This window comes from Xiphophorus maculatus, chromosome 8 (genome assembly GCF_002775205.1).
Source record: "Xiphophorus maculatus strain JP 163 A chromosome 8, X_maculatus-5.0-male, whole genome shotgun sequence".
NCBI classification, from domain to species: domain Eukaryota; kingdom Metazoa; phylum Chordata; class Actinopteri; order Cyprinodontiformes; family Poeciliidae; genus Xiphophorus; species Xiphophorus maculatus.
The window spans coordinates 20,384,516-20,400,071 of NC_036450.1; the positions used below are offsets into that span (position 1 = coordinate 20,384,516).

Consider the following 15,556-nt stretch of genomic DNA (forward strand, 5'->3'; position numbering starts at 1 on the left):
TTATACAACATAATATTCAGTTCTGGTCTGGATACATTACATGTTGTTATTATTATTATAATTATTATAATTATTATTATTATTTAATTCATGATATGCAGCTCTTGTAAAACCTTTGTACTTCACGCAGAAATTATAGAATGAACGACATTTTACAGCCATCACAAACAAGTCTGCAGGCAGAGAACTATTAGTCATAAACACACCAAAGCCATTATAATCAAGGCTATCACTCGTTTTATAGGCAATCTGCAATATTGTTGGCCTGCACTACTGTTACAGGAAGTGTGCCGCCAACCAATATGTGGGATATTTATTAACGCTTTAGTCGTTGTTCTGGCGGTTCGGCACACTACCGGGGTCACCACGGAAAACGAACAAACAAACCGACAGAACACCTTCACTATGGTAACTACCTGTCATTCAGCGCTGTGTCGGAAGACTTTTGCTGCAGTTACGATGGAGTTGGTGCTTTGGTGGTGGCACAGAGTGCCTCGGCTACAGCGTTGGCACAGACGGGCTTTTCTGAACCGCACAGCCCGCTTGATGGTGATGGAGGCAACTTTGGTAAGAGGACTGATAGGTGTGCAGAGAGAGAGAAGTTATTCTCTCAAGCTCCGACTTAGTCTGTAACTTCTACAGTTATGTAGGAAGCTGAAACTGGTTCACGATTACAGCTCCCGATTTGAAAGGGCTACTCCACCTAAATTTTCACTACTTTAATCTGCTCTGGCTTAAAAATACACCTGAATTCTTCAAAACTTGACTAGAGTATTCTACACTGATAGCAAAATATTTAAATCCCAGTCTGTGATTTCTGAAACCTTTATTTGATTTGTAAAAGTTCAATAAACGGTGATTTCATCACTTTTTTTTTTTTTTTTTTTTTGCATCTGCACAGCAGTAGAATTGGTGTATACCTCAAAAAATACAATGCTCTGCGATTTATGAAACCTTTATTTGATGTTACTAGTGCTCATAAATGCTTTTGTGTGTTTGAGTACAACAAGGAAAAAGGTGAAACAAAAACGGCTGAAACTACGGAGCCCCCTAGAGGACATGGGGATTTTTTTTTTTCTTTTGTGTTGCCTCACAAAACCTTTGCGTTCCCAAGCAATATGCTTACTGTAATATTTTCTGGTCTATTTTGTACACTGTCACGAATGTCAATTTAACATTTCAAATATATACACATTTAAAGAGCCTCAGTGAAAACGTGTTTATTTGGTGCAAAACAAATTGATTGAAAATCGATTTATCCTCTGCATGTTTATGTTTTTTGGGGGGGTGAGGCTGAGATGGAACTGCACATGAAAACGGCCCTTTAATAGCCATTCAGACTATCAACACAAAAGAGCCAGAATCCAAACTGTCAGATGTCAAAATATTTTTGGATGTATTTTTTCTTTCTTTCCTACTTATAGAAAGTTTCTGTTTATGTCTTAGGTTTGTGGTGCATTTCTGTCTATCTATTTCTATCTGGAAAAAAATATAAAACTTCAGATATTTCACAAAGCCATACATGGAAAAACCTTACGAAAACCTCACATAATAGCAGAAAGTACGGTGGCCACCGAAGGAAAGGCTTACAGTATTCAGTTATGCCGTATGAAATGATCAGTAACGCAAAAGAAACAAAAATCCTCCATGTCCCCCAAGGGGGCTCCGTATGAAACGTTCTTCTTATGCACATCTCACCCTCTCTAGTGGATGATCCTGTCCATTTCCGTGTATCCTGATGTGAGGTCCATCGTGAATGTTCTTCACGCAACTTTCACAGGAAACCATGGTTCGACATATGATTCTGTCCTTCTCATCAGCTGTCCCAATGAGCAGGCAGCGCAGGATATTGGCAGGTACAGCAAATTTTACGGGGTTTTTTTTTTGGGGGGGGGGGGGTAATCGTTGGGAGAGATTTACAGTAGAATAGCATTGTGTCAGACTTTATTGCAACGGTTTTTGGAGATTTAAGCATTTCTGAAAAATTGTGAAAATATTTGTTTCATGTCAGTGGGTTTTAGAAGATTTTTTTTCTGATTAAATCTGTAATTTAGTCAAAGTGATGTAACCAATACAAAGTTAATCATCTCAGTCCAACTTTGGAAAAAACAATGTTGAACCACTAACTCAAGAGTTGTATTTATTCCCTTGTTGTTTTTAGAGAAATTATAGCCACACCGTTCTTTCTCTCAATGTAATAAAGTCACAAAAACTGAAGTTTTTCTGTTTTTTTCACAAAAACTGAAAAAATGTTAAGTCACAAAAACTGAACATAATGACTTTTCATTATGACTTTAGTGAATCAATAAAGTCTACACTATTGGACTATATTGATTCATTTTCTCAGATTTTTACCAAAAAAAAAACACAAAATCAAATGGTTAATACAGAAATGTTAGATTATTACCAACTAAATCATTTGGTAGACCATTCACTTCACAGATGCCACAAAAAGGTCATTACCAAACAAGCCGGTTGGTTTCTTAGCGCTATATTCAAGCATATTAGCAGAACGTTGAGTTGAAGGAAAATGTGTCAAGAGGCACATAAATATCAACTTTGCTGACATTTACTGTATCGCTTCCAGTCAGTTTTGATTCAAAGGTCATGGCATTTGTGTTGATCCATTGTGTTTTTCAGCCAGTTTCCTACCAGAAAACTAGGAGGTTTAGTTAGGTGCCGGTTTAATTAACCAATTGAATTTTGCGGCAGCTTCCACTGCCAAAAGTACCAGTTCCTGCTTTATGGACTTTGGTATCAATGAGCTTGATGTTCCAGCAAAGTCACCAGATCTCAACTCCTGGTAACACTTTATTGGACAGTTAGTGAATAAGACTGTCATGACACTGTCATAACGATCACATAACACCTATCATGAACATGAGTAAGTCTTCTTGAATATTTATGACAGTTGTCATAAAGTGTCATTCGGTAAATCATGACACTTTTAGTACAAAGTTGACATTATTCAAAATGTCTTTGTTATGACAACTTGACATTAACCAAGAAATCATGATCTGACATAAATTTGTTACAAAAGTATTACTGATTAAACTTTAAAAATTATGTAACTTTATGTTATTAAAGACAAAGTTTAATCAGTTTAATTATGATTTCTCGGTTAATGTCAAGTTGTCATAACAAAGGCATTTTGAATAATGTCAACTTTGTATTAAGAGTGTGACGATTTACCGAATGACACTTTATGACAACAGTCATAAATATTCATGAAGACTTACTCATGTTCATAACAGGTGTTATGTGATGTTTATGACGGTGTCATGACAGTCTTATTCACAACCCATCAAACAAAGTGTTAACCAACTCCTTAAAGAATCCAAAGAGTGTGGAGATGGGAATAACTTTTGAGCTGAAGTTCACTATTACAGCAACTCCACAGCAGGGCAACAAACTGATTATCTCATTGTCATGCTGCCTTGATGCAGTTATTTCTGCCAAAAGACTTATGACAAAGAACTGAGTACATAAACTCAGACTGAGTCAAACAGAACAGCTGTGTCTTTATCAGTTTAAATATGGTTGTAAAGAAAAAAAAATCTGCTGGATTATATCTTTAAAATTGAGGTGCATTTGATTTTTATACTTTCTTTTTACCTCTCTTTATATCAGCCAACTGTTTTTCTCTGCCTTTTTTCTTTATCAGATCTGTAATGGAAAAAAACCTGGCAGCCAGAGTGAACATTCTCCCCGGGAACACAGCAATGTAAATCCCACACGAGCCGGAGGAAACAATGTTCCCTTCTTTCTTGCACACAATCACTAAAGTTCTAATTGGTTTTCCCCATGAGTAAGCTCTTAACTCCCCAATGTGGTCATGCATGCATTTCCATGGATAAATTAACATTCCTGTTTATGGGTAACTACAAAAAGAAAGGAAGTCTAAAAAAAGCTGAAGACTGTGTTTTAGTTATTAACTCAACATAGGTTTTCCATAGAACCAGAGAACACATGTACCATGCTTTCAGAAAAACAGGCTTCGACTGAAATAAACGCTATGTACAGGTGAAATCAGATATTTACATGCATACATTTTTTCTTCACTGTCTGAAGTTAAATTAGGCCAAACTTCCCCCGTTTGAGATTAGTTGGAATTAGCAAATTTATTCCTATTTGACAAATGTCAGAAAGTGTATCGAGAACATTTTTAGAGTTTTCTTTTGTAACTGTCTTTGAATTCAGAAGTTTCCATACAATTGGTCAGAAATCTGGGATATTTGTCTTTTAAGCTGGAAGACTTTGATCACACCCTTTGGGTGCAAGTAAGTCAGCTTTTGAAATAAAGTCACTGGATGTTTGTAACCCTATATTAAAGGGTTACAAACCCTTTAATATAAAAATTAATTAATTTTAATTAATTAAATTAATTAAATTAATTAATTATAAAAAATATAAAAATTAAAATAAAAATAACTTTGAACACTTCTGATTTTTTTATATAAGCCTTCTTTGCTAGAAGGCCTAGTCAAAGTCCACCCCTAAATCCAGATGTGAATATGTGGTTTGACTTCAAAATTTATCTAATCTGAAGGAACTTCGGTTATTTCACAAAAAGAAATTGGGGGAGAAAAAATCAGAGATCAGTATGTATAGTATAGATGCAGGGGGATCAGAACAAATGCACACCACACTTTTCAGATATTTTAGCTCAAAATGGTTCATCCCTGTATTTTCTTTGGTTTCTTTTTATTGTCCTAACAGCATCTTGCCACTGCTGCAGCTTTCTATTCTGTTATGTTTTGTGGTTCATCAGGTACAAATGGAAAAGTAAAACCCAAGTTGGAAGTGGTATCCTGATTGTAAGCCGTTTTCAATTCATTCCAATTCACTGTTTTCAATTCTGGAACAGAACACGCGTTTTTAATTGTGCTGTGTCGTTGCAGCTGGTGAAAACACTGTCCACGATCAGGGCAGTTGAAGCTCATATCAGGTAAAAAGATTAAAAAGTTTGTGTACTTGTTATCATATGTCAATTCATTTGCTTTTAGAACTTTTTGTAAAATTTCAACAAGTATATTAAAAAGGAAGACATAAATAAAGAAAATTCATATAATTTAAAAGGTAATGTCAGTGAATATCAAGCATGTCATTGTAGGCACAGGTCTGAGCAAATTCTATTAACAGTTAACAGTTAGCCTGCCTGTTTGACTGGCAATCCCTGCTATAAACTAAATAGCAAGTTTATAAATTTTGCATCTGATGAGTAAATGAGTAATACAATAGTTCCTGGATGGCAACAAGTGATGAACAATTCACCAATCTGTGCTTGACAATGTTTCACTTTGTATCATTTGTTATAAGTAGTTCCAAATTGCTTGTTTGTTGTAAAAATGTCATCCCCTAATGCTAGCTCATTCATTGGCGTCTTAAAAGCATGTAGATATTGCGTAATGTTGTGGCTTAAGTAAGAATCAGTCTGGTTTCTTTTACGCATCAGGCTTAAAACTTGCATTTGACAACTCTTGATCACCTAGTAGGATTTTAAACTCTTTGCTATTTTCTGGCTCCCTTCAAGGTCCATCAATCCCTGTGCGAAACTAGAAGCCAAGTTTTTCGTAGGACGGTATTCGGCTTTGCACGAAGCGGATAACGACATATTTCCATTAAGACTGATAAAGGCTTGAAATCAAAGCCAGTTGCATCGTGAACAGCAATCAGACAAGAACAACTGAGCCGCGTGTGTGCACGCTATCGTTCAAAGTTCTCCGAAAATGTTCTGCATAGTTCATGTTTGTTACTGATATTTATCTGTTTTGTTGTTCATAGAAGAGAAATAAAGTTTTTTATTGGAAGACATGTTTCTGACACTGGAAATTGAAACAGTTTTTAAGGCAAAGGGATATCCAATTGGGTATCCATCTATTTTAAAATTTAGTCAAAAGGAGGAAAATTAGTGTTTTATAAGCAAATTTCAGATTAGTTTTGTTGTGTGTGATCTCTAAATCAGGTTCAAATAACATTCTTTGTTAAACTACTTTTACAGACATATTTTTTGTACTTATTAAACTTCTGACAACTCATGGTTTTACCCAATATTACCAGAAATGCCAGAGTTAATTTAAATGTGTTCATTTACAGTCCTAGAATTTAAGCATAGTTTACACCGTTTTTAATCAAAACGCTATTCTAGCAGCTTGATGTTACCTGTTGGTTTTATCCATTCCCATCCCCATTTATTTGATGCATGTGTTAGACCTTTACCCCGTTGGAACACCAAATTCTTAAATTCTTAGCACAAATAGTATCAAAAGTTTGAGCTAGATTAGTGATGTTTAGGGTTAGGTGTGCAGCAAAGGCTTTGATTTGTGTCACTCTAACTTTAGATTTACTAATAAAACTGCCAGTGTGATGCATTTAAAGATGCCTAAACCAAGAACAGGAAGAAGAAAATAAAAAATAATTTCTTTTGTCTTAGGCCCAGCCATTCTGCACACATTCAGAGCAGGTCCATGAACAAGCTGCCCTATTTTGGTCACTGGCTGATAAGTGTGTGTGGACCATTAGTTTTTAATTCAAACAAAATTCATGTCTTATTTCCATACCTCTTATAGTCATAATAGATTAAATAGATTTAGTTTTTACTGTATGAACAGTACAAGTAAGCAGATTAGGTTTAAAACCTGGTGTTTACCTTAGTAATAAATGAATCAAATTCATCCTTTGTTGGATGACATGTGTCTAAAATACAAATAGTCTTGAAAATGGAACCAAAATATCAAATGAAATATAAATGTGATGCTAATGAGCACATTAGCATCACAGCTAATGAACGCATTAACATCACAGCTAATGAACACAGTGTTTATGGTTTTATTTACATATAAATACCATGAACTAGATGAAAGCGACACAGAGACAAACTGATGTACAAATTAAAACCAATGTCCTGAGAAAACAAAAAAAAAACACAAGAGGCAACCAGAGAGAACGACCTCTTATTTTCATGAACTGGATGGATGTGACAAAGGAATGTGTGCCCCACTCTACAGTATGGCTGGCGGGAGATAAAGGACAGCTGAAGTACCATCATCTGTAAATGACCACAACCACTTTGACGGAGGAGTTGACCTGTAGCACCAGATGATTGGCTCCTAATTCTCACGGAGAAAGACCAGAAGATGGGATGTGACAGTGCCACATCATTTTATTTTACAAATATTATTTTATGTTACAAACATATAGGGAAATGAGCTACCAGCACATGTATTGCATTGCTGCGAGGACATCTGGCTCAAAAAAAGGTGCTGGAGGTGGGATGTGCACTCTCACACAGGCATACAAGTGTGTGTGTGTTTGTGTGAACTAGGACTGTCACATGGCTTATAACAGCTTTGGAGAAGTAATGTTTGACTCCGTGGCTTCCTGCATCTCAGTTCTTTACCCATGCAATTTTCTGGTCAGCAATTTGGCAGAGCCCTTTTTCAGCCCTTTTATACTACCGAAGCATCCATTAAGCTAAACTGAATTGATAGGAATGTATCTACCAAGGTCTGTTATGCTCACAAGGACCCAGTAGATGTCTTTTAAACGGCTGAGCCTGTCAAACTGCTTTCCAACAGGAAGATCATAAGGAGATAAAAGGGCTCAGTTAGGAGAAAATTTCAATGTTAGGCATATTTCTGTAATGTGTTATAATGGGAAAGGCAACTATACAGAACTAGTTAACTTGGAAAATATATGTGCAAAAAGGGTAAACTATACATATATTTTTAAATCATGCTTGATTTGGCCCTAAATAATAAAGGTTTGTGTTTTTATTAGGATTTGGTAATGTAACAAATTACTAATTCATAATTGTACAATTATAACACTTTAACTGGTTAAACAGGGCTCTCCAGGACGCTCCCAGAACAGCTTGTTGGTTACATTAGGTGCGTTTAAATGCTACATTTGATTACCTATTTCAGATTCTTCCTTGAAAAAGTGCAGTAATTGGTTATCAAGTGTCAAAAACTTATTTGGTCAAAAGTGCTCAAATTATTGAACAGAACTGTACTGCATACTGTATATTGGGTGTAAGATGAATGCCACTCATAAAATGGCGGCCCTGTTGACATATGATCCCCAACATATCGCGAGACATCGCACACGATGGAATTTTTTTTTTTTTTCATGGCGGCGCCCTTTCATTAAGCGTAATAACGCTGAGAGAAAAGAAAACAAATACTGGGCTAAGTAAATAGTGTAGAGCTATTTCTATTTATATCTTTTTACAGACTCGTTTGACCACCTCCATTATATAGAAATTCTCAGAGAAGGACGCTTGTTTTCACAAGTACGACTGTGGTTTCGGTGATACCGTGACTTCAGCAGACTCCTAAATAACAACAGCATACAACAAAGACATCAACACAGGTGATAAAGGTAAGTGCAGTTGCTTTTTTTCTACAACGATTAGAACTTCCTGGTAGCACCACACGACCAAATAAACGACACGATGCACCTAAAAAATGAAGGAGCAGCGCAAAATTTGCCCTCCGTTCTAGAGCAGCAGTGTTCTAGATCTACTGGTCGCAAGATCAGCTAATGCCATGTAAACAGATGATTACAATTCAAGGCTGTCATGAGCGCAGGTCACGGTGCTGATGCCTCATAGAAAAGGAAGATTCACTAAAGTATTTTTGACATTATTAATACGCGCAAAGCATAACGTGTCATATCTGTTAAGCTAGGTCTATTAGAAAATAAAAAAATCATTAAATGTCAACAAGTGCAAATGGCGCATAAACTGGTGCATTGTATCTAGTCTAGCATGCATTACAACACATGGAAGCAAATGTCAAATTGAACTGTATGTTCCAAGTTTGTTTGTTCTACAAAGAGCAACATAGAAAAAGGTTTATTTTTTTCTATGTTGTTCTTACGTTAGGAAATATGCATTTAGCAACTTTTACAGCTTCCTAAAGATTTCTGATAATTTAAGGCTTTGCATGTGAACAAATTTACACTCATATGTTGACTGCTCTAACACAAAATAAGTTAGTGGTCGCGATGCCAAACCTCAGAGAGATCTGTGAGGAAGATGTGGCTCAATTGCAACCACTATCATCATTTCAATTTGCAACAGGAGCAACACAATTGCATGTTTTCCTAATAATAATAATAATAATAATAATAATAATAAGCCATTTACTGGGTTGAAAACATCACCACTACTATCCATACTACTGTGCATTTAATTTTTTTTTAAGTAAATCTGGTTATTTTCCTGTAGACATCCATTGGTTGGTTTTAACTAAAAAAATAAGGCCTTGATGAAAGAAGATCTGTTATGGACCATCGAGACCCAGAACTTACCATGAAGAACGAGGAGGAAGAGGAATTGCAGAGCAGTTCACTCGCCACTGGTAATCTACTAATACTTTTTTCATTTAAACATAACACTTTTTTATGCTGCACATTTCTTTATGTGAATGCAGTATTACAAATGTGTTGATTTGGGGTACTAATGTTTGTTATTGAGGCTTGGTAACCAGTTTTTCATTGAATTCACCAGTATCAAGGATTGTCTGACTAAAGCAATGTTGCCCATGTGACTTGTGGAATCAGAGTTGTGGAAGACATTAATGTTATTTGAATCTTCCCTGCAGATGTCGACCAGCTGTTTGTAGTTAAAACAGAAGACCCAGACGAGTGGTCCTGTGGTCTGAACTATCACAGTGTAGAGGATGACACAAAGGGGGAGCTCTTGAGCAGTCCACTGCCCACTGGTAATCCGTTTAACAATTATGGATTTTTAATTTGGAGAAATTTTTCATAGTTTTTTTTAACTGTTGGTCTATTGGAAGGCTGTTTCAACTGTGATCAGAACAAAATGTCTATGATAATATGAGGAATTTAGCATTATCTAGGTGTTGTAATGTTATCTACTCTCCTGACCAATCAGACCTCCTAGGTGTGTTACACATAGATATCACCTGCATGGCTCATGCTAAAACTCAAACTCGCCTTTCATAAACAGACGTAAAAATAAAAAAAACACATTATTTGAAACCATTTTTAGAGAGTAGCATGTTTGATGTAATCTATTTATCTTAAACAAATTGGTGAGTTAAGATTGAGCTCCTCTCACTATCCTCTGCAGGGCCCATGTAGGTCTGCTCCATACTAGAACATTTTGGGATTGGAATAATGTTGGTAAATATTGCGATGGCAATAATATTTTAACCCATGTCTATTTTCTTCTTTCCACTCTTTCTTCATCACTCTGTAGTAACTCTAGTAACTTAATAAAATAGTACACAAAAATAATGATACAAAATGCTTATGCTTCATTTATACCACGCTGTTGTGTGCAATTTATGAGTAATTTCATTCACATTCAAATTTAAAAATACTTTATTGATCCCAAATGGAAACTAAGCATGTTTTGCAACTTTAGTGCCAAAGCAAGAGCAATATGAAGTCACATGGAAAATCTTATAGTTGTGTGTGTTTTAATGTTTTCTGCAGATGACCTGCAAGTAATCAAAGAAGAAGCGTCTAATGAATCGGACTACAGAATAAAACATCAGGGTCCAGAACTTTACCTAAAGGAGGAGATGGAGGAAGTTTCAGCCAGTCCATTGACAGCTGGTGTGTGGATTTTTGTACTGTTTCAACTGTTGCTGTGTGTGTGTACGTGTTAATAACTTTGTAGCACTGCTTTGGTACTGGACTGGTGGTATTGGTTTTTTTGTTGTTGTTTTTTTCATTTTTGGTTCATGTTTCTATACTTTCTGTGTAAGAACATATGCTATAGTAATGTGTGTAACTTTCATTTTACTACAATTTTTTTTTTTTTTTCATAAACCGATATCTCCTCATCAATAGGTGTGCCTCCAATTAACCAAAATGTGTCAGTTAAACTATCAGAGCTTTGTGGAAAGAACCACAAGGTTTAACCCAAATCACATAGTTTAATAGACAATTGTCACTGATACTGACGGCATGTATATAAACTTCTGAATTCAAAGAATGTTACAAAAAAATCTGTAAGAAAGGCTACTTCTTGATATAAATGTGTGTTTCACACTTTCCTACAGATGTCCAGAAGGTGCTAGTGGTTAAAGAAGAAGTCCCTGATGAATGGAGCTTCTCTACAACCCATAGGAACCCAGAACCTCTCAACAGCGTAAATGAGGAAGAGCAACACCCATGTAGCGGCGGTAGTGATTTTGATGTCAGTCACGATGACTGGCAGAAAGAAACTGTACGAGAATTGGAGGAAAATAATGAAGTAGAATTTAGCACACCCCGAAAATTTTTTAGCTGTTCTATCTGTCGTAAACAGTTCCTCTATCAGGAGTCTTTTCAGAAACACATGAAAGGCCATTTAGAAAAAAGTGATTTCAGCTTCAATGTTGCTGAGAAAGGTTTTATTGTAAAGCCAAATTTAGATTTGGAGACGATTGATTCGGAGAAAGCGTTTGGTTGCGATGTTTGTGGCAAAACGTTCCACCAAAGGTCATATCTCTATAGACACAAGCGAACCCACACAGGAGAGAAAGCTTTTAGCTGCGATATCTGCAGTAAAGCATACATTGATAAGTCAACCCTTAGCAAACATATGAGCATCCATAGTGGAGAGAAAGCTTTTGGTTGTGATGTTTGTGGCAAAACGTTCCACCAAAGGTCATATCTCTATAGACACAAGCGAACCCACACAGGAGAGAAAGCTTTTAGCTGCGATATCTGCGGTAAAGCATACATTGATAAGTCAACCCTTAACAAACATATGAGCATCCATAGTGGAGCGAAAGCGTTTGGTTGTGATGTTTGTGGTAAAACATTCATCCAAAAGTCCAATCTTTATAAACACAAGAGAATTCATACAGGAGAGAAACCATTCATCTGTGATGTTTGTGGTAAAGCATTTATATATAAGTCTATCCTCAATGGCCATATGTTGGTCCACACAAGAGAGAAAACATTCAGCTGTGATGTGTGTGGTAAAACATTCACGGAAAAGTCCAATCTCCATAAACACAAGAGAATCCATGCTGTAGAGAAGTCATTCAACTGTGATATTTGTGGGAAATCGTTCATCAGCAAGTCGACCTTGAACAGACACGTGGGGATTCACGCTGTGGACAAACCATTCAGCTGTTTGGTCTGTGGTAAAACATTCCACCAAAAGGTAGTTCTCAAAAGGCACATGGGAATCCACACGCTGGAAAAATCCCTCGAGTGTGACGTCTGTGGTAAAATGTTCAAACAAAAGGCGCACCTTGCTACACATAAACGAATCCACACGGGGGAGAAACCATTTATCTGCGAAGTGTGCGGGAAAGCATTCAACCGAAAGGAGAGGCTTTGCTCGCACAACAGAATCCACACGGGAGAAAAACCATTTGGTTGTGATTTTTGCGGTACCATGTTCAATGACAGCTCAACCCTTCGGAAACACATGAGGATTCACACTGGAGAGAAGCCATTTGGCTGTGATGTTTGTGGTAAAAGGTTTCGATTTAGATCTAATGTCAAAAAGCACATGAAGACCCACACGGGATAGAAAATCAATGTTGTAGGAAAGGATTTGCTTTGCTCATAAGCATCAAAACTTGTCACCATTGTACAATTCAACTATTTGGGATTAAAATGTGGGATTTAAAGTGCAAACAAAATATTTTTCCTGTTGTAAGACTGTATTTACATGAGAGCAATGTTGAGGAAAAGTTCCATGCTTAGACGAGACCGCAAAGAAATCTTGAATCAGCTGTAGTTGTCATGCCAGGCCACAATGTAGCGCTGTGATTTTAGCACGTTGACAAAACACACACGCGCTTTTGACACCTCATTACCTTCTACCTCATTTAGGAAACAGTGACCAATCTCTGATAAACCGAGTGCTCATGTAACACACATTTAATTCATATCCAAAGTTGCCTTAAGCTGAAAAGGCTAAGTAGCACAAGTTCCCCTCTGACACCTGGTTTTAAAAACTGCTGATGTCAGGGACTCCGATCACTAGAGTTGTGTAAACGTGCAGCTGGATTGCTACAAAAATGTTACAGTTTCACTGAAAACTAGCTCAGTGTAAACAAAGCTTCTGATATGGAAAGACAGATGAGCCTCTCTGTTGAGTTGTGTTCATACCCCAGAGGAATGCACCTGCTTATACAGTTTTATGCCATTAGCATATGTATAGTAAGAAATGTTTATGTACACGATAATTCTCAGCTAGAGTTTTAGCCTTGTGAAACCTCAAATATGATGGTTCAGATTAACCACTGCTCAACGACAAACTTACCATACTCGCATTGTACAAATGAAATTATTAATAACACTTACTGTAGGATAACATTAAGTATGACAAATTTAACAGTTAGATTTTTCTAAATTCTTAGTGTTAGTAGTGTTAGTGTTAGTTAGGTAGTGTATGTCAGTAAGACATTTATAGTTATGAGGACTATAAATTACACATAATATATTATCAGTCCCATTTATGATTTTTCAAAATGTTGTACAGAAATGTTTACTCTAGAAAGTGAATGGTTTCCTTACAAATTCACATTTCTGTTCTGGAAGTGTTTAATTGTATTTAAATATTACCTGGATTCTTATTGTTTCTTTTATTTAGGCTAGAGTTTTGTATATATATTTGCCTTATTTTTTTTTATTTTAATCGATTTGCACAATATTTGTCAATGCATTGTTTTACTTTTCTTATTTGTTAAAAAAGAACATAAAGTACTACAGTGCAGCTTTTTACAGTTAATACATGTAGAAGTACGGGAAGATTATAGGAAGTACATGCCGGAGTTGTATAGGTCTGCTGTCACAAAAAAAAAAAAAAAAGAACAAACATCCTTCCATTACTGCACGGTCAGTCCTGTATGATTAACTGGACACCAAAACAGTTAAGTTATTGACGTGTATTTATTTTCTCATCCCACACTGGAGACTGGAATGCTCTGGGTTTCTAACTTAGGCCTCTTCTATAAACACTCTTCACTAATGACTGTGCCGCCACATATATGAAATGCTTATGCAGCATTATTATGATTTTCTTGATCACTGCTGGCGAAAAGGCAGTTTACAAGAGACAAATAATAATTCTGTCTTTGTGGTGTTTGATATCCTTATGCACATGAGGAAATGTAAGGCAGCAAATCATGTCATGCTGTTCTTATTTGTTTTTTATTTTTATTTTTGCCTTCGTTGTTGCCTTCACACCTTATGTGTTTCTTGTTGTTACCTCGGATATAATTGTATTTACAATGTGATTCTTTCTTTTTAGAAAACAAAAGAAGAAAGTCCATGCCTTGTTTATGAGTCTTAGCAATAAATATCTTCAAATTTTAATTTATGAAATAGCTGTATGCTTTGATTCCATATTAACCTCAATTGTACTGTTCTGTTTCACCATCACTTACACAATTGTAAAGGAAAACAATAAAATGAATTTGGTCGCGAGAGTTGTGTTGAGATTTAAGATGGAAACGGCAGCACGTGAGATAAATCTAAAAGCCTGAGAATTATTTCTGTTAGACGTGGGAATCAAAATATAGCATCTCATCATCTTGTTTTATGTTTTAATCTTTTAGCTGGTTCTTTAATGGTTTGAGAACCACTGATGTAGTGTTTTATGTGTGCAAATATGTTATTCCTTTAATATACTCTGTTCCAGCTCCTAAAAGCACAAAGAAAAACAGCCAAAAGTGTTATTTATTTCAGTAATTAAATTAAAAGTGCACATTTATTACACACAGACTGTAATTTCCTGCTTGGATTTCTGTTACTTTTCATATCATGTCTTACATTGACTGAAACCCCAAAAGGTCAGTTTCGCAGAAAATTAAAAGCTACCTGAATCCCATTTTCTACAATTAAAACATTCATTTTAACTGTAAAAACAAAAAATTAATAATGTGGAAGGTTGCTGACTTGACACAGTGAACAAAATAAACACCCTCCACAAAGCTGTCAAAAATGTAGGTAAACTAGTACGTCAGTATTAAAAATCAAAGTCATAAAATAATTGTATTTATTAGTAAAACAGAAACACAGTACAGTATTTATTTGAAAATCACTTTTAAAGAACAACACCTCTGCTCCATCAGCAGAAAAATATACATGAAATACAAAAAATATAAGTAAGACTAAATATGCATTCATTTAAGAACCATATTTGGCTTTTGTAAAGAAAGCCAAGTAAGCTGTAAAATTCTATGTTTTATGTTGCATGGAGTTTTATGTTGAATCAGTAGAAATAGTTTAGCACTATTATAACAGTAGCAGTACTTTCCCCCACTTTTTCAGTTTCATATTTAGTAATCATCACATAGTCATCAGAATCTGTGTTACATTGTACTTTTTTTTAAACAGATCCTAACATACATGCCTGTGTCTCAGTAAGATTGGAAAGATTCAGTCGGAAAAATAAAATTGGAATAATTAAAATTAAAAATAGATTTTATGAGACTGTGGCAGTGAAGGCTTTTATTGTAAATGTTTTACTTTGAATTTCTTATATTTCTTCCTTTTCATTTTTCTTCCTAAATGTTTGCAAGAATTGAACTAATGAGACTAACAGGCATTTTACAAAGAGAACAAC

The 15,556-nt window shown here is 35.7% G+C and overlaps 2 protein-coding genes across 2 annotated transcripts; both read left to right on the top strand.

The window, feature by feature from the left end:
- Positions 1-427: 427 nt before the first annotated feature.
- On the top strand, positions 428-5,778 carry LOC102218088 (protein CutA homolog). The gene is made up of 6 exons (XM_005797929.2): positions 428-567; positions 1,708-1,856; positions 3,665-3,724; positions 4,772-4,817; positions 4,902-4,948; positions 5,534-5,778. The coding sequence occupies exons 1-6, from the start codon at positions 460-462 to the stop codon at positions 5,640-5,642; spliced, it is 519 nt and encodes a 172-aa protein (XP_005797986.1). The 5' UTR covers positions 428-459; the 3' UTR covers positions 5,643-5,778.
- A 2,347-nt stretch (positions 5,779-8,125) lies between these two features.
- On the top strand, positions 8,126-14,415 carry LOC102234256 (gastrula zinc finger protein XlCGF57.1-like). The gene is made up of 5 exons (XM_023337660.1): positions 8,126-8,382; positions 9,233-9,365; positions 9,609-9,728; positions 10,471-10,593; positions 11,043-14,415. The coding sequence occupies exons 2-5, from the start codon at positions 9,290-9,292 to the stop codon at positions 12,509-12,511; spliced, it is 1,788 nt and encodes a 595-aa protein (XP_023193428.1). The 5' UTR covers positions 8,126-8,382; positions 9,233-9,289; the 3' UTR covers positions 12,512-14,415.
- The last annotated feature ends 1,141 nt before the right edge of the window (positions 14,416-15,556 follow it).

Excerpts from the sequence above, each read along its gene's own strand:
- LOC102218088 (XM_005797929.2), top strand. The coding sequence starts at position 460 with ATGGAGTTGGTGCTTTGGTGGTGGCACAGAGTGCCTCGGCTACAGCGT. Across the intron at positions 4,818-4,901 it reads TTGGAAGTGGTATCCTGATT|CTGGTGAAAACACTGTCCAC; the intron begins GTAAGCCGTTTT and ends GTGTCGTTGCAG. Across the intron at positions 4,949-5,533 it reads GCAGTTGAAGCTCATATCAG|GTCCATCAATCCCTGTGCGA; the intron begins GTAAAAAGATTA and ends GCTCCCTTCAAG.
- LOC102234256 (XM_023337660.1), top strand. The coding sequence starts at position 9,290 with ATGGACCATCGAGACCCAGAACTTACCATGAAGAACGAGGAGGAAGAG. Across the intron at positions 9,366-9,608 it reads GAGCAGTTCACTCGCCACTG|ATGTCGACCAGCTGTTTGTA; the intron begins GTAATCTACTAA and ends TCTTCCCTGCAG. Across the intron at positions 10,594-11,042 it reads AGCCAGTCCATTGACAGCTG|ATGTCCAGAAGGTGCTAGTG; the intron begins GTGTGTGGATTT and ends ACTTTCCTACAG.